The sequence below is a fragment of the Oncorhynchus gorbuscha genome, linkage group LG16 (assembly GCF_021184085.1).
Source record: "Oncorhynchus gorbuscha isolate QuinsamMale2020 ecotype Even-year linkage group LG16, OgorEven_v1.0, whole genome shotgun sequence".
Lineage (NCBI taxonomy): Eukaryota > Metazoa > Chordata > Actinopteri > Salmoniformes > Salmonidae > Oncorhynchus > Oncorhynchus gorbuscha.
Genome location: NC_060188.1, coordinates 5,583,757 through 5,602,988, shown reverse-complemented (window position 1 = coordinate 5,602,988; position 19,232 = coordinate 5,583,757). Strand labels below are relative to the sequence as shown.

Below are 19,232 nucleotides of genomic sequence, written 5' to 3'. Positions count from 1 at the left end.
AACACATAGAAACTTAGCTAAGCACACAAATATCCTGTTAGCGTTCTGTAAGTCATTATATGAAGCTAATCTTAAAATGTCAAGTAAAAGTATGCCTGGCATTCTTGGATTAACATAGGGCTTTGGTCATGCTATCAACTCAACCCGTTGTTGTTATTGACCTAAACCATCTTAGCCGTGGCGTTGTTGATTTTGTATGAAGCCGTGCGCAGGTCTCAGGAGTGTTACCTACCTGGCAGTCTAAACACACACACTCCATTAAAGGCTCAGTGCAGTCAAAACTCAGTTTTTTGTATATTGTACAACAGCTTGTAAAACTAACACTGTAAAAGTTTGCAATAATGTGATCAGTGTTATTTCCTTATAATTGCTGGTTAAAAATATAATTTACACAGGACCTTCTAATCAGCAGGTTTTGCATGGATGGAGTTTTGGCTTGCCTGGTGACATCACTAAGCAGTATACAATAATAGACCAATAACAAAGAGAGTTCCAAACCAATAACAGATCGTTTTGAGGTTACATATCCCTCCCATTAAGCCCCTCCCATTAGGCCCTTTCACAGGCCAGCTCCCAGACGATCCTAGCTAAATTCTTGCTTGAGAAATAGTTTTGCTAAAAAAAGCTATAGATTTTTTTCTCTTACCCTTTTAATTAACAACTATTACTACAGTAATGTACTTCATTTTTACCCATAAATGATTTGACATTGAGATCAAAATCAGCTGCATTGGGCATTTAAAAACAAATCACCACAAAGATCTGAGCTTGTAAGCTCAGCAAAAAAATAAACGTCCTCTCGTGTCAACTGCGTTTATTTTCAGCAAACATAACATGTAAATATTTGTGTGAACATAACAAGATTCAACAACTGAGACAAACTGAAAAAGTTCCACAAACACGTGACTAACAGAAATGGAATAATGTGTCCCTGAACAAAGTGGGGGGGTCAAAATCAAAAGTAACAGTCAGTATATGTTGTGGCTACCAGCTGCATTGTGTACTGCAGTTCACCTCCTCCTCATGGACTGCACCATATTTGCCTGTTCTTGCTGTGAGATGTTACCCCACTCTTCCACCAAGGCACATGCAAGTTCACAGACATTTCTGGGGGAGAATGGCCCTAGCCCTTATCCTCCAATCCAACAGGTCCCAGACGTGCTCAATGGGATTGAGATCGGGGCTCTCAATCCCATCGCTGGCCATGGCAGAACACTAACATTCCTGTCTAGCAGGAAATCAGCCATACTGCTTGTTCTGTGCCTGGTGGCCTTGTCATGCTGGAGGGTCATGTCAGGATGAGCCTGCAGGAAGGGTACCACATGAAGGAGGAGGATGTCTTCCCTGTAACGCACAGCGTTGAGATTGCCTGCAATGACAACAGGCGCAGTCCAATGATGCTGTGACTCACCGCCCCAGACCATGACGGACCCTCCACCTCCAAATCGATCCTGCTCCAGAGTACAGGCCTCAGTGTAACGCTCATTCCTTCGACGATAAACTTGAATCCGACCATCACCCCTGGTGAGACAAAACCGTGACTCGTCAGTGAAGAGCACTTTTTACCAGTCCTGTCTGGTCCAGCGATGGTGGGTTTGTGCTCATAGGCGACATTGTTGACAATGATGATGTCTGGTGAGGACCTACCTTACAACAGGCCTACAAGCCCTCAGTCCAGCCTCTCTCAGCCTATTGCAGACAGTCTGAGCACTGATGGTGGGATTGTGTGTTCCTGGTGTAACTCGGGCAGTTGTTACCATCCTGTACCTGTCCGCAGGTGTGATGTTCGGATGTATCAATCCTGTGCAGGTGTTGTTACACGTGGTCTGCCACTGTGAGGACGATCAGCTGTCCGTCCTGTCTCCCTGTAGCGCTGTCACAGTACGGACATTGCAATTTATTGCCCTGGCCACATCTGCAATCCTCAAGCCTCATTGCAGCATGCCTAAGGCACGTTCACACAAATGAGCAGGGATCCTGGGCATCTTTCTTTTGGTGTTTTTCAGAGTCAGTAGAAAGGCCTCTTTCGTGTCCTAAGTTTTCATAACTGTGACCTTAATTGCCTACCGTCTGTAAGCTGTTAGTGTCTTAACGACCGTTCCACAGGTGAGTGTTCATCAATTGTTTATGGTTCATTGAACAAGCGTGTTTAAACCCTTTACAAATAAGATCTGTGAAGTTATTTGGATTTTTACAAATTATCTTTGAAAGACAGACTCCTGAAATGGGGACGTTTCTTTTTTTGCTGAGTTTATATATGTTTTTCTGCCTGCCTGTCTGTTTGCCCTATAGAAAGATCAAAGCTCATCTTAATAGAGAAAGCTCTCTGTTACAGATGAGGTAATGAGCTTCCATGAACGTCTCTCTGAACTCTGGAGCTCTGTGATGTTTCAGAGGAGAGATGAGTGTGTATATCACTGTCTGACAGCCACGGCTGAACGTATGCAGTGTATAAAACATTAACGGAGTAGTACTCAGGCAGTAGTCTCACTGACACTAGTGGGATCCTATGGGAGGGAGTTGAGGCCTTCACACTTCAGACACAAACAGACTATAGAAAGAGAAGAGCTCAGGGAATACTGGTGTGCATGAGTGTTACATCATCTCAAAAGTTCCACTTCCAGAAGTTTCAGGTAGGCAGTCTATGTTTATCTGTCTGATAAGTGGCATTAGTGCAGCTAGCTGGCATTTCTTCCACATCTATGTCCTTGTCTGAACCTAAAGAGGATTGCCTGCATGCCATTCAGTTGTCACCATGTCTGACTTCCTACACTAACACAATACACAAAGCAAATAGTAATTTGCTACTTGGTAGCCTTCACACTCAAATTACACAACACTTCAAGTAGGAGGTGGAAGTTGTAATGGAGGCGAGGGACTGATATATCTCAAAAGACATGGGTCATTGTTTTTCCTGAATTGTACTGAAATAGTGTTCTCCCAGAACTTCAGACAGCTAGCCAGTAGACAGTCATACCTGTTCACCACAAGACACTCCAGTGTTCAGTCAAGCAGAATAGAGTGACTGGGGCTGCGAGTGAGAGTCTCAGTGTGTGTGTGTGTGTGTGTGTGTGTGTGTGTGTGTGTGTGTGTGTGTGTGTGTGTGTGTGTGTGTGTGTGTGTGTGTGTGTGTGTGTGTGTGTGTGTCAAAGCCTGAGTGCATGTGGGCATGAGGAATGTGAGAGACAGAAAGGGAGAGAGAAAAAAGATAGATAAAGGGGAAGCAGAAGAATGAGTCGGGGAAGAGGAAAGAATTGTATGTTTGAATCCCTCCAGCACTCAACCAATATCAGGAGAGTCAACAACTTCTCATTAAACTCAAAGAAAAGTTAACACTAATTAGTAAAAAAGGATATTCTCATTCCATTCTATCTGCACTGCAGCTTGACCCTGTGCTTGTCTCAACTGCATGTGTGATGTGTGCCATGTAGAGAGTTTGAGAGCAGAGCAGAAGACAAATGTCTGTTGTTCACTATAACTAATGGACAATAAAGTTGTATTGTATTTGTGCACATCATTTGGATGTTATTTTTGAGTGTGATAAGAGGTTTTTGTTTGTGCGATTGACTTGTTCAGTCAATCAGTAAGGCAGCCAGCGAGCCGTCTTTCAGCCAGCCGGCCCGTCTTTCAGCCAATCAGTCAATCAGTCTTTCAGCCAGTCAGTCAATCTCAGTCAGTCAGTCAATCTCAGCCAGCCAGCCAGTCAGTCCATCTTTCAGTCAGTCAGCCCATCTTTCAGTCATTCAGTTAGTCAGTCTTTTAGCCAGTCAGTCAATCAGTCAGTCCGTCTTTCAGTCAATCAGTCAGTCCGTCTTTCAGTCCAGTCAGTCCGTCTTTCAGTCCAGTCTTTCAGTCCAGTCAGTCAGTCAGTCAGTCAGCTCAGTCCGTCTTTCAGTCAGTCCGTCCAGTCAGTCCGTCAGTCCGTCTTTCAGTCAGTCAGTCAGTCAGTCAGTCCAGTCCGTCTTTCAGTCAGTCAGTCAGTCAGTCAGTCAGTCAGTCCAGTCAGTCCGTCTTTCAGTCCGTCAGTCCAGTCCGTCAGTCCGTCTTTCAGTCAGTCAGTCTTTCAGTCAGTCAGTCAGTCAGTCAGTCAGTCAGTCAGTCAGTCAGTCAGTCAGTCAGTCAGTCTTTCAGTCAGTCAGTCAGTCAGTTTCAGTCAGTCAGTCAGTCTTCAGTTCAGTCAGTCTTTCAGTTAGTCAGTCAGTCTTTTCAGTTAGTCAGTCAGTCTTTTCAGTTAGTCAGTCAGTCAGTCTTTCAGTCAGTCAGTCAGTCAGTCAGTCAGTCAGTTCAGTCAGTCAGTCAGTCAGTCAGTCAGTCAGTCAGTCAGTCAGTCAGTCTTTCAGTCAGTCAGTCTTTCAGTCAGTCAGTCAGTCAGTCAGTCAGTCAGTCAGTCAGTCTTTCAGTCAGTCAGTCAGTCAGTCAGTCAGTCAGTCAGTCAGTCAGTCAGTCAGTCAGTCAGTCTTTCAGTCAGTCAGTCAGTCTTTCAGTCAGTCAGTCAGTCAGTCAGTCAGTCTTTCAGTCAGTCTTTCAGTCAGTCAGTCAGTCAGTCAGTCAGTCAGTCAGTCAGTCAGTCAGTTTTCAGTCAGTCAGTCTTTCAGTCAGTCAGTCAGTCTTTCAGTCAGTCAGTCAGTTTTCAGTCAGTCAGTCTTTCAGTCAGTCAGTCAGTCTTTCAGTCAGTCAGTCTTTCAGTCAGTCAGTCAGTCTTTCAGTCAGTCAGTCTTTCAGTCAGTCAGTCAGTCTTTCAGTCAGTCAGTCAGTCTTTCAGTCAGTCAGTCAGTCTTTCAGTCAGTCAGTCAGTCAGTCAGTCAGTCAGTCAGTCTTTCAGTCAGTCAGTCAGTCTTTCAGTCAGTCAGTCAGTCAGTCAGTCAGTCAGTTCAGTCAGTCAGTCAGTCTTTCAGTCAGTCAGTCAGTCATCTTTCAGTCAGTCAGTCTTTCAGTCAGTCAGTCAGTCTTTCAGTCAGTCAGTCAGTCAGTCAGTCTTTCAGTCAGTCAGTCAGTCAGTCAGTCTTTTCAGTCAGTCAGTCAGTCTTTCAGTTCAGTCAGTCAGTCAGTCAGTCTTTCAGTCAGTCAGTCAGTCAGTCAGTCAGTCAGTCAGTCAGTCCGTCTTTCAGTCAGTCAGTCAGTCTTTCAGTCAGTCAGTCTTTCAGTCAGTCAGTCTTTCAGTCAGTCTTTCAGTTAGTCAGTCAGTCTTTCAGTCAGTCAGTCAGTCTTTCAGTCAGTCAGTCAGTCAGTCTTTCAGTTAGTCAGTCAGTCTTTCAGTTAGTCAGTCAGTCTTTCAGTCAGTCAGTCAGTCTTTCAGTCAGTCAGTCTTTCAGTCAGTCAGTCAGTCAGTCAGTTTTCAGTCAGTCAGTCAGTCTTTCAGTTAGTCAGTCAGTCTTTCAGTTAGTCAGTCAGTCTTTCAGTTAGTCAGTCAGTCTTTCAGTCAGTCAGTCAGTCTTTCAGTCAGTCAGTCAGTCAGTCAGTCTTTCAGTCAGTCAGTCAGTCTTTCAGTCAGTCAGTCAGTCTTTCAGTCAGTCAGTCAGTCAGTCAGTCAGTCTTTCAGTCAGTCAGTCTTTCAGTCAGTCAGTCTTTCAGTCAGTCAGTCAGTCTTTCAGTCAGTCAGTCTTTCAGTCAGTCTTTCAGTCAGTCAGTCAGTCTTTCAGTCAGTCAGTCAGTCAGTCAGTCAGTCTTTCAGTCAGTCAGTCAGTCAGTTTCAGTCAGTCAGTCTTTCAGTCAGTCAGTTCAGTCAGTCAGTCAGTCAGTCAGTCAGTCTTTCAGTCAGTCAGTCTTTCAGTCAGTCAGTCTTTCAGTCAGTCAGTCAGTCAGTCAGTCAGTCAGTCAGTCAGTCTTTCAGTCAGTCAGTCAGTCAGTCTTTCAGTCAGTCAGTCAGTCAGTCAGTTCTTTCAGTCAGTCAGTCAGTCAGTCTTTCAGTCAGTCAGTCAGTCAGTCAGTCTTTCAGTCAGTCAGTCAGTCTTTCAGTTAGTCAGTCAGTCTTTCAGTCAGTCAGTCAGTCAGTCAGTTCAGTCAGTCAGTCAGTCTTTCAGTCAGTCAGTCAGTCTTTCAGTCAGTCAGTCAGTCAGTCTTTCAGTTCAGTCAGTCTTTCAGTCAGTCAGTCTTTCAGTCAGTCAGTCAGTCAGTCAGTCTTTCAGTCAGTCAGTCAGTCAGTCAGTCTTTCAGTCAGTCAGTCAGTCAGTCAGTCAGTCAGTTTCAGTCAGTCAGTCAGTCTTTCAGTCAGTCAGTCAGTCAGTCAGTCAGTCAGTCAGTCAGTTCAGTCAGTCAGTCAGTCTTTCAGTCAGTCAGTCAGTCTTTCAGTCAGTCAGTCTTTCAGTCAGTCAGTCTTTCAGTCAGTCAGTCAGTCAGTCAGTTCAGTTCAGTCTTTCAGTCAGTCAGTCAGTCTCTTTCAGTTTCAGTCTTTCAGTCAGTCAGTCAGTCTTTCAGTCAGTCAGTCAGTCTTTCAGTCAGTCAGTCAGTCTTTCAGTTAGTCAGTCAGTCTTTCAGTTAGTCAGTCAGTCTTTCAGTTAGTCAGTCAGTCTTTCAGTTAGTCAGTCAGTCTTTCAGTTAGTCAGTCAGTCTTTCAGTTAGTCAGTCAGTCTTTCAGTTAGTCAGTCAGTCTTTCAGTTAGTCAGTCAGTCTTTCAGTTAGTCAGTCAGTCTTTCAGTTAGTCAGTCAGTCTTTCAGTTAGTCAGTCTTTCAGTTTTCAGTTAGTCAGTCAGTCTTTCAGTTAGTCAGTTAGTCAGTCTTTCAGTTAGTCAGTCAGTTAGTCAGTCAGTCTTTCAGTTAGTCAGTCAGTCTTTCAGTTAGTCAGTCAGTCTTTCAGTTAGTCAGTCAGTCTTTCAGTCAGTCAGTCAGTCCGTCTTTCAGTCAGTCAGTCAGGTGAAAGTGTACTGATGTAGTCTGTTGCTCACCCTTCCTCCGTCTCATTGATGATGTCACAGATCTCCATGTTGAGGGTCCAGTCCTCAGCCTGCAGGCCGCCATCTGTGGCCTTCTCTAGAAAAGACAACAGGAAGTAAACAAACCTGCTCATTGGACCAAGGAGGACACTAAGTAGTAGGAAGTTTCCCCTAGACGAGCGTGAGCAACACCTAACCCCATAGGAATAATCGGTACAGCCCAAAAAGGATGAACCACCCCTTTGGGACTGGTTCCTACCTAGGTTTCTTCCTTCTAGGGAGTTTTCCTGGTGCTTTCACTTCTGCTTTTCTTGGTCTGTGGGGTTTAGGCTGGGCAGCTTGTGACAACTGCTGATGTCAAATAAATTAATAAATGAGGCCTAATTGATTGATTGACAAGATGGGGAGATGTAAAACAGGTTTTATAACAGACCTAGAGTCAGTACTCTGCCAACCCACTGTCCACTAAGCCTTGGGCTATATTTCAGTCTGACTGCGCTGTGACCTGTCTCCTTACCTCAACAAGCCGCACTAGTTAGCCTAAACTCCATGGCTTATGTTACATTACTGTGGGCATGAGAAAAGGTTGTGTAACCAAGCACGTAAAAAGAGATAACAGTAACAGGTTTTGTATAGTAAGCCAATATGTGTGATGCATTTGAACCTATTCAAACAGGATCATGGGTGTTCTCTGCATTGTCTTAGAGAGGAACGTAATGGGGGGAAACGTGACAGGATTTGGGCTATTGGCTTTTCAACACAGTAACATTGAAGTTTTATAATGACATAATTGAGCTGACGTCTGGAAGTCCACTACCACTGGTGTCGACCAATTACCGTGCTGAATTCATCCCTCCATGAAACAGGATTAAAGAACTGTGCGTGTCCCACATGGAACACAATTCCCTTTGAGCCCTGGTCAAAAGTAGTGCACTACATTGGGAATGGGGTGTAATTTGGGAAGCACACCTAGTCTCACTCCTGTTCTTGGCTGGGAGAAAATAAGGAAACTGAGCCAGCAAGAGAGAGAGTTATTTAGAGTCAAAATACAGAGCTAAGAGTTCAAATGTTTAAAAGTTAGTCATGATGACTAGACTAGCTCTAGGTTAGCTCAGTCACTCAGAACATTTCTACCTCCAGCCCAGGGGCTCAGAGCAGTGTGGCATGCCCAGGCCAGGGACCTCTCTCTGGGGCTATGTGTCCTGTTCTGGCCTTTACCTCCCCTCTCCTTCCAACCCGTCAGATCACACAGTCTACCACTGAGGCCACCTTGTGTGAAGGACTAATGCTTTTGGTGTCTGTTTCTCTCCTTTCACACTGCCTCTAATCTACATATTACTCAAATAATGTATTTACTGTGAACACAAAGACAGTATTCTGCTAACAACATGTCAGAACATGAGAAGCCAAGGTAAACAGCATGACACGGTGTTTAGCTGCCCAGGCTCAGTGTGTGAACAGCAGAGCATTAAGTGTTAAGTCTTAACCACTGCTATCTCCACTGGCACGCCCCACCTAATCTCCTCAAGTGGATTGGAAAGCGGACAGGCAGGGAGAGAGAGGAAAAGAGGGAGGGAGAAAGACGAAAATGAAAGGGAGAAGGAAAGGATCAGACCTAGTTAGGGCTGTTGTGGTCATGAGATTTTGTCCAAAGTTGATTGGGAAGCAAATAATTGCCGGTCTCACGGTAATTGACCGTTAATTAACAAACACATTTAGCATCTCCTGGCTTCCTCACATAGCCTACAACTTGAAGGTCACACGCTGCGTATGTTTGCCAGTTAGGCTCTACACCCGTTGTAAAGCGGATGAATGTGCTTCATTTTAAGGCGTTATTTGGCCACTTTAGCTGTGATAAAAACCTTAACAAAACATATAGGCCTATGGGCTAGGCTACATGAGGTGTGCGACTATGATTTGAAAAAGTTGCACAAAAAAAGGCATGTGCTGTTTCTTGCCTTACTGCACACAAGCTGGGCATCTTTTACAAGTGATTTCACTACAACCCGCAATAACATCTGCTAAATATGTGTTTGTGACCACAAGCGGTAGGCTAATATTGTCAATAGAAAAGTTTGTGGTCATATGCACAACCTTAAAAACATAGGTGCTGGGCTAATAAAGGATTCTAGTATAGAACAAGAAGGCCTGCACACCTTTAAAGCTCCCAATTCACCGCTTTAATCTGTAACGAATCTCCAGCAGGTCAGACACACAGTGTTCACATCCCAAAATATACACATTTCACCTCACATGACCAGTGGACATGACGCATGGTGGATGCAAAACACACGTGTATCTCTAATAATTAAATGAGTACATGTAATGGTTCCACAAAATAATATACATTTTAAAAATGACCAAGTGAGTAACCTGGAAGGCAAGACAAATCAAAGTAAAGGAACATATTCAGGTAAGAAATGGTCTGATATTAAACTCTTGGTTCAGACCTCTAGGAGACATGGTGCACACAAGGTGAAGCCAATACAATCCTCTTCTCATAGATTACCAGTATCTCCACCCCTCCTAGGCGTCTTAACATGTTCCATACCAATATGACTCAAAGAGCTGATGTTGTGACGAGCCTCCATGAAATGAGCAGCCAAAGTTTCTCTGGTCAAGGGCCCTGATATTACTCCTGTGTTCTGCTATCTTTGTTTTCAGAGCTCGTTGCGTTTTTTCCTACATAGACCACAAATACATTTGATCAGGTATATGTTTTGTGGAACATGTAATGATGCCCTAATGTCCTTGCACGTAATAGGGTGACTGAACATTGTGCATTTCTTCGTGAAGTTACATTTGGTGCATCCGCCACGTCTATAGTTACTGTCCGGCACACTGTCTAGAAAGGTACTGCGTGGCACTGGTGAAAGATCAGACCTCACCACCATGTGACTGATGTTGGGGGCGTGTCTGAAGACCTACCCGCTGGGGTTCTTTAAACGTCTTTTCCAGTTGTGGATCAGTGCTCAAGATGTGCCAATGTTTTTTAATAATGTGGTTGAACTGTTTACCAAGTGGGGAGTACTGATGGCAGCATTAAATGCGTTGGTCAGGAGAGCGGGGAGGTTTGGACGTGAGGCTGTCATCCTGGGTCATATTTTTACAACGTTCCCTTGCGTCCTGCAGCCATTCCTCTGGGTAACCCCGCTGTCTGAAACGCTCATCCAGTTGGGCGGTTTGTTTGACATAGTCACTCCGTGTACTACAAATGGGGAGGTTATTTTTTAGGTGTGTAGGGTGGAAGCGGTCTCCGCGTAATAAGGAATTTCTGTCAATCGGCTTCCTGTATAGATCCGTACTAACCACCACCCATCCCTCTAACTTAAAATGTCAAGAAGACGTATTTCACAAGCAGTGAATTTCAAATGTTCACTGTTGTATTGATGGAGGAGTGGAATCGATTAAGTTCCTCCGCTGTGCCCTGGAATAAAACAAATATGTGATCAATTAAGAGTTTCCAGAGTCTAATATGGTGCAATAGTGGATTATTAGGGCTAAAAATCACCTTCTAAAAAATAAAAACACATACAGATTGTGAGTAAAACATTTAAAAGTGTTCACCCTCACAAGGCTCCAGGCCCAGACGGCATCCCCAGCCGCGTCCTCAGAGCATGCGCAGACCAGCTGGCTGGTGTGTTTACGGACATATTCGATCAATCCTTACCCCAGTCTGCTGTTCCCACATGCTTCAAGAGGGCCACCAGTGTAACTGTTCCCAAGAAAGCTAAGGTAACTGAGCTAAACGACTACCGCCCCGAAGCACTCACTTCCGTCATCATGAAGTGCTTTGAGAGACTAGTCAAGGACCATATCACCTCCACCCTACCTGACACCCTAGACCCACTACAATTTGCTTACCGCCCAAATAGGTCCACAGACGATGCAATCTCAACCACACTGCACACTGCCCTAACCCATCTGGACAAGAGGAATGTGAGAATGCTGTACCTATGTGAGAATGCTGTTCATCGACTACAGCTCAACATTTAACACCATAGTACCCTCCAAACTCGTCATCAAGCTCGAGACCCTGGGTTTCGACCCCGCCCTGTGAAACTGGGTACTAGACTTCCTGACGGGCCGCCCCCAGGTGGTGAGGGTAGGTACTATCTCCACCCCGCTGATCCTCAACACTGGGGCCCCACACGGGTGCGTTCTGAGCCCTCTCCTGTACTCCCTGTTCACCCACGACTGGCCATGCACGCCTCCAACTCAATCATCAAGTTTAGGGACGACACTACAGTGGTAGGCTTGATTACCAACAACGACGAGACGGCCTACAGGGAGGAGGTGAGGGCCCTCGGAGTGTGGTGTCAGGAAAATAACCTCACACTAAATGTCAACAAAACAAAGGAGATGATTGTGGACTTCAGGAAACAGCAGAGGGAGCACCCCCTATCAACATGGATGGGACAGTAGTGAAGAGGGTAGTAAGTTTTAAGTTCCTCAGCGTACACATCACAGACAAACTGAATTGGTCCACCCACACAGACAGCGTTGTGAAGAAGGCGCAGCAGCGCCTCTTCAACCTCAGGAGGCTGAAGAAATACGGTTTGTCACCAAAAGCACCCAAACTTCTACAGATGTACAATCGAGTGCATCCTGCCAGGCTGTATCACCGCCGGGTACGGCAACTGCTCCGCCAGCAGCCGCAAGGCTCTCCAGAGGGTAGCGAGGTCTGCACAACGCATCACCGGGGGCAAACTACCTGCCCTTCAGGACACCTACTCCACCCAGGAAGGCCATAAAGATCATCAAGGAGAACAACCACCCGAGCCACTGCCTGTTCACCCCGCTATCATCCAGAAGGCGACGTCAGTACAGGTGCATCAAAACAGGGACCGAGACTGAAAAACAGCTTCTATCTATTTCAAGGCCATCAGACTGTTAAACAGCCACCACTAACACTGAGTGGCTGCTGCCAACACACTGACTCAACTCTAGCCACTTTAATAATGGGAATTGATGGAACTTGACGTAAAAATATATCGCTAGCCACTTTAAACAATGCTACTTAATATAATGTTTACATACCCTACATTACTCATCTCATATGTACAGTGGGGCAAAAAAGTATTTAGTCAGCCACTAATTGTGCAAGTTCTCCCACCTAAAAAGATGAGAGAGGCCTGTAATTTTCATCATAGGTACACTTCAACTATGACAGACAAAATTAGAAAAGAAATCTAGAAAATCACATTGTTGGATTTTTAATGAATTTATTTGCAAATTATGGTGGAAAATGGGTCCTCCTCTTTTTAATAGAGGCCATCAAATCTCTTTTCTCACACAATTGCATAGCCTACAGAAATGTTGAGCAACATGAGCTCACATTAAATGTTTGATTAGATTTTCGATACAATTTGCATTGATGTCAGAGTGATTAGAGGGACAATAGAGTGCTGAGTACCAGGCAGTTAGCAAGTTTGGTAGGCTACTAATGACAATCAGCAGCATCAGCTCTTGGAGTAGGCTAATTACCATGACTAAACGGTCATGTGGAATTTGACTGCCCTCATGACTCTTGACAACCGGTGTGGAGGTAATATGGTCACCCTAACAGCCCTATACAGAGTCATCCTTTTTGAGGCCTCTATTCATGGAACAAGACAGCCATTACAGCCAGAGCTTTGAAAATAGAAGAGAGACTGATTGGGTGCAAGTTCAACCCAGGCTCCACCCCCACTCCCAGTGCCATTGAGTGAAACCAGTACAACCAGTCACGTGGCCACACAGGCGGAAGGCTGTGCCATCCACTGCCAACTCCACAAATCTCCATTTCAGATCCCTCTTCGCTCCCCGTCTGTTCGCTCGCTCTATACCCTCTTCCTCAATCCCACTACCCCCCCCGTCTGTCTTCCTCCCTCAATCCACTAATGCATAGCTCTGAGATAGACATTTGAAATTGGCTCATTATATGACCCAAACATGTATCCATGGTTACCAAACTATTTCTCTGTCTTATAGTCTTCTTTTCAACATCTTGTCATAGAGGGCTTATTACCAGAGTGCTCCAACCCATTAGGGACAAATACATGGGCCTGCCAGCTACACTAACCCTTCCACTAATGGAGATGGCAAGCAGATTGTTCTGTTTCCTCCAGGATGTGTAGCTGCTTTCCCTCTATGATGGTCTCTGTCTCTTTAGCAGCTAAAAGGAAAGAGATGGAGTCAGCATCTAGGCCAACTGTACTCTGAGACAGAGTAGTTTCACGAGTATCAAACCTCAAGCCACCGCAAACAAACACAACATCCACACACACACTGCAAACATCAACACACACTTGCTAACACACACACACACAACATCCACCAAGCCTCTCTCTCGCTCCCCTCCCTCCACCCCCTACCTGTCAGGCCACTTAAGGTAATGAGAAAGGACAATTAAGATTCACAATGCAAACCTCATCAGTAGGGTTGCTGCCTGTTCTGTTGCCCTGTCTCTGAGTGCTCTCCCATTTCCTCTGTGGGAAGTGAACCTGATCCCTTTCCCCTGTCTTGCTGCTGCTGTACTGTGGTGTTGGGTACCACTCTCACCACCAGCACTGTATCCACACGGACAGACAGAATACCTTTATGGACAGCACAGTACAGTGAGCACTCAACCAGAGAGATAACACACTGGGGCAGATGATTTAAAGCTAGTAGCTCATAAAGAAATTAAAGATCCACTCTGCTGCTCGCTGGGCACAGTGTGCAGTGACCTGAGCAGACCGCTCTCGGAGCTGACAATGATGATGATGGTAGTAGGGACTTAGCCTAGCTGGTGTGGTGGTGTTCAGCGGTGGCCATCTAGGATGACTTGGCACCAAGCTGGCCGGGTAAGCAGGGCAGTGGGCAGGGGGACACACCCTGGCCTGTAGGCTACACTCACAGCAATGAAAGACCCTTCTTCTGCACCTCCTCAGACCAACTTCCTTCTAGCCTGGTCCCAGATTGTGACCATGATGACCAATGGAGTTGATAAGGCAGCACAAATATATCTGGAACCAGGCTAACTTCCTTCCTCCAGAGTATACCCATGATATGTTCCCATTCTGATTTCACACAGATGCATGACTAGGGGCTAATAAACTGTGGCCATTATCAGCTTCAGACATCAATATCTCATCTTCGGAAAAAGGCCTAACCATGAGAAACTGGACTGAATGCATGGGAAACTGTTTGTGCAATCTGCCTGGGTGACATCCTAGGAGATTCTCTCAGAGACAATGCAGAGAGGACAGCTTACCCCCCCACCTTGTCTTCTGTCTAGTTTGTTAGGCTATACATTTGTTTGTCTAGTTTGTTAGGCTATACTGAAGACCTTTATAACATAGGATAGTTATGGTTGTAGCTAAGGCCTTGAGCAGTAAGGATACAGTACCAGGGCCTAAAATTAACACCTGCGGGTAGATTTTGTCATTGGTGGGTAAAATGTCTATTTCACCAGCCACTTTGGCGGGTTGTCAGAGCTCCACAGTGCAAGCATTTCACTCGCATTTGTGAATAAAAAGTCGAGTTCGATCACATTTATAGTCAAATAAATGCTCCAGTAGCTTTTTTCAAAGTATTTTTGCTGTTTTGTTTCATAGCTGGTAAATTAAGTCTATGAACTACGAATCCTATACAGCCTATTCGATCTTACGCTGGAACCCTGGGTGCATGCGAAGAGTTGAGCGAAAGGTGAATTTTTATAAGTTCATTTTTATAAGCGCTGCGCACAGGCATAAAAATTGGTCTAATTTACTTGACCCGAAAGTCTCTGCAGTGAGACTGGTCCTTGTCCATTTACATTGTGTTGTTCACAGGCTAGGTTGTTTTTCTATGTTTGAGTTTCAATTGCAAGGGAAGAGAAAACAACGCCTCTACTAGTCAGACTCAATCACAGGCTCAAACATGACTGGAGCCGCGCTACCACGGTAACCTCCCACCCTTAAATGGGCAGGTGAAAATGTTTGTCTCATCTGTGATAGTTTGGTTTAATGACGCAGGTCACAAAAAAATTAAATTAAACAATTTAACACATTATTTCTTACTAATAATACATGTATTGTTTCAGAAACATTACAAAGCATGCTCATCTGTTTTTTTGTGTTTTGGTTGGTATAATTTTAGCAGGGAAAAAAAATCGGAGTGGCTGGTAGAAACTGGGTGGTTCGAGCACTGAATGCTGATTGACTGAAAGCCGTGATTGGCTGAAAGCCTTTGGATATCAGACCATATACCATGGGTATGCCAAAACATGTATTTTTACTGCTCTAATTACATTGGTAACCAGTTTATAATAGCAATAAGGTACCTCGGGTATATTGCCAATAAGGGCAAGGGCTGTATCCAGGCACTCCACGTTACGTCATGCTTAAGAACATTCCTTATCCGTGGTATATTGGCCATATACCACACCCCCTCGGGCCTTATTGTTTAAATCTACCTGCCACAGTGGCTGGTGGACCAAAAAGTGAATTGTATGTACAGTACTAAGATCTTCATAACATAGAATAATTATGGTTGTAGCAATGGCCTTGAGCTGTAAGAATAATGCACAAAGACCTTTAGAACATATGATATTGATATAGTTGTAGCTAATGTCTTTATAAAACATGTATAGCCTAACTATTCTATCCATTGAGCCCTGGTTAGTATTCTGCCATGTTCCATTGTTCGTGCAATCCAATAGTTTTTCTGTGGATGTAGACATGCTGTTAGATAATCAGTGACTCTATCAATGAAGGACACAGTCCCTGCCTGAGGGTACATAGGCCCAGTAGAGTCCTACCTAGCCTCAGCCCAGTCCCATCCAATCATCACAACCACATCTTTACACTTTATCACAGAGTCTGCACCACCTGGGGTTGGCAACAGTCCATTGTATTACATTTTATTTTATATTATTAACCTTTATTTAATCTGGGCAACCCATTGAGACCAGGGTCTCATTTCCAATGGTGCCCTTAGAACAACAGTTGAAGGAATGTGAGAAACCATTCAACCAAATTACAGTTACAACATTTCAAATGAATTACAATACACTAAAAAGGGCAGTAGTAACAAATATATACAATCGATAAAAACAAGAGCCCAAAATTCACAATTTGGGACCAAATAATCAAGTTTTAGAGTGACTTGTAAGTCATTCCAGGACAGAGGGCCATAGTAACTGAAAGCAGTCTTCCCTAACTCAGAGGGGACCCGCGGAACCTCTAGTACCAACCAGTCTAGAGACTGAGTCTTCTAGTTACTAGATTTCCAATTTAGAAGTGAGGTAGTATGGGACTTTCTGGAGAAGTGCTTTATATATGAGTAATAGCCAATGTTGGGCCCTTCTGGTCATCAGAAACTCCCAAGCAGCTATATAAGAGACAATGATGCTTATGGAAACTATCACCAGTGATAAAACGCACAGCTGAGTATATAGTCACAGAACTTAGAAGTCCACACTTGTTAAACAGCCCTCAAAAGCAGCAAGCCAATAACACTATTTAAAAAGAAAATGTAACTTATAATATGGAGGTGCTATAAAAGTTGTCAAATAGCTTAGACCCCCCCTCACCTAGAAGTGAAAAATGATTCCTGCTTTACCACATCTAGACCAATCCCAACCACAGAGATCAATCCGTTATTATCCTTCTGTTATCTCCCAAATCACAGGCCGGGAGCAGGGCCTGGAGAAATGTCCACAGACTGAGCCAGTTACACCTGTTGCAGGGGTAAACAAACTAGGCTAACTGAGCTTTAAGATATTATGACTGTGATTATAAAAGCCTTAGAGCTGTTCGTAAAGCTAACTGTCATGGTTATTAGTAAAGTAGATAGAAGATCTATGCACACTACAGGGGCAGAATGACAGATTTGTACCTTGTCAGCTCGGGGGTTTGAGCTTGCAACCTTCCGGTTGCTAGTCCAACGCTCTAACCACTAGGCTACACTGCCACATCTACACTCTAACCACTAGGCTACCTGCCACCTCTACACTTTAACCACTAGGCTACCTGCCACCTCTACACTCTAACCACTAGGCTACCTAACCAGGGTGACTATTGTAAAGTGGCTGTTCCACTGGATGTCATAAGGTGAATGCACCAATTTGTAAGTCGCTCTGGATAAGAGCGTCTGCTAAATGACTTAAATGATGTAAATGTACACAGTGGACCAAGCCTATAAAATCAGGCATCCCCTATCCATATAATTTTGCGTGCCCTACTGTACAAGGCCTCAGTATGAACCTAGCTCTGGTCCAGGGCATTATGTGTGGCTTACTGAGCTACAATAAACCACACAGACAGGGTGGAAAATAAAAGCCTGAAGGTAGTAACAGGTTAGGCTACACAAAATGCAATTTCCATTAGGTATTGGGCTAATCAGGAACACAGAAGAGCTTCTAACATGTTTATTTTCTTATGCCTTTAAATGCCCATAAACACTTGTCAATATTTCAGTCCAAATAAACACTGTTGAAGCTGCTCGTCCCAATGACAGTGCAGGAAACTGCCCGGAAAAAGCTATGTGTTTAGGAACTGCAGGAGGGAGGGCACTGATGGGAAGGAGGAACTTTGAGGGAAGCTACAGGGGAATGTCGACTAGCTTCCTCATCACCATTCATTACAATCCCAACTGACCGAACTACCACCCTAACAACTGAGCCCATGGAGAAAAAAAAACTGGCAGGTAGCCTAGTGGTTAGAACGTTGGGCCAGTAACCGAAAGGTTGCTGGATCGAATCCCGAGCTGACAAGGTAAAAATCTGTTGTTCTGCCCCTGAACAAGGCAGTTAACCCACTGTTTCCTGGGTAGGCAGTCATTGTAAATAAGAATTTGTTCTTAACTGACTTGCCCTCCTAGTTAAATAAAAGTGAAATAAAAATCTAGGTCAGCTGTGTTTGTGTAGTCACTGAAAAGCTGGCAACATAGCCGCCTGCTTGAAGGGTGTTTTGCTAATGTGTCATCAGTATTTGTGAGAAAGCTCATTTTTCAGCATAGTCAAGGGTCAAATGACGTATCTTCCCGTTTATCCCCTTCCATTATCAATGTCATGCCTGTACCACTGAGTGTGTGTACGGATTTAAAGAATACAGACCAACTGTTCGAATGTGAATTCATTAATTACTTTAAAAGCACTAGTCACTATTTGGCAAATGAGACCGCACATCGTCATTCATAAACTATTTCAATTGAAAAACTGTTCCCCAGCTGTTGTATCTTTGCATTTCAAAACAAAGGCGAATCCAGCAGAAAACTCCCTCGTGAAATCATTTCGCTTTATTTGGAGGAAATGTGTACTTTCCAGCAAATGTGCAACCTTGATTCCAATTAGCTTAGCTAACGTTTGCATGGGCTAGCCGCGAACCGATATTTATAAGGTTACTGTAGCTGGTCGATGATGCTACAGCTAGCTAGCTTAGCTCGCTACTGGTGCTTCTGAATGCCGTACAATAACACATGTAAGTCACCATTCAAACCTTACAGTATGGCTTTATAAGACCTGATTACACAGTATCTATAGCTGGTAACTTACCTAAGCACTGGCCCACGGGAGTGCTGTACGGATTGCCCAGTAAGAACTCCATCTTTATGACAACAAACAATACCCACAGAATGACAGAAGCTGGAAGAGATGCGCATTATCTGCAAGTCCCTCCCACTGAGCAACCACATTGGAAGATAAAACTGAGATATCAATCTGTATGGCTGAATTTATTGTCGATCAAAATTAGCAGCAATCCAGGGTATGTTCACCACCAACACTAAAGATAGCTATCTATGCACAAGAGCCAAGCCTTTGCTGGATGTGATCGATGTTAAATGTTACTGTTCATGTTATGTATCACCACCTGCAGAGATTGGGAGTCCCATAGGGCAGCGCACAATTGGCCCAGCGTCGTCCGGGTTTGGCCGGTGTAGGCCGTCATTGTACATAATAATGTGTTCTTAACTTACTTTCCAAGTTTAAAAAAAGGTTACATTTAAAATATTATATATATTAATAATAACAATAAATTATTGTTGTTTGGGGAAATTACTTTAAACCTTTCCCTACAATCTGTACTATCAAACTATTGTTGTTGTTTGAGTGAATTGATTCTGAATATCCTGGTAATTTCTAACATACTGCACTCGATGGGATAATCTAGCTAGATAAACTGTGGGTTACATGGCATATTTCAGGAAATCCTGACCAATACAGCGCTGACCCTGGCTAGAAGAGATAAACATTTATGATTCCCTTGATTCTAATAATTGTAATTTAAGTACATAATATTCACAAATAAATAGTAATGCTTACATTGGTTCGCACAGTGCATATCGCATATAGCAACTGTATCCTCTGTGAAACTGTTTAAAACTGTTTAGCTATAAACGTTTCCGTGTTCCATGTAG

General features: G+C 44.1%; 1 protein-coding gene across 7 annotated transcripts in view; it reads right to left on the bottom strand.

Moving 5' to 3' along the window:
• Positions 1-19,226, bottom strand: part of LOC123999900 (TOM1-like protein 2) — a 40,549-nt gene extending 21,323 nt beyond the window's left edge. For 5 of the 7 annotated variants that reach the window (XM_046305924.1, XM_046305926.1, XM_046305930.1 and 2 more), the window contains exons 1-2: positions 18,370-18,520; positions 6,882-6,966 (exon numbers count right to left, since the gene is read on the bottom strand). In XM_046305924.1, the coding sequence (XP_046161880.1) occupies positions 6,882-6,966; positions 18,370-18,421 (137 nt within the window). In that variant the 5' untranslated portion in view covers positions 18,422-18,520. Of the gene's footprint in view, positions 1-6,881; positions 6,967-18,369; positions 18,521-19,137 lie in introns of those variants that run through there. The other 2 variants (XM_046305929.1, XM_046305931.1) reach the window with 2 other exon arrangements.
• Between the last annotated feature and the right edge of the window lie 6 nt (positions 19,227-19,232).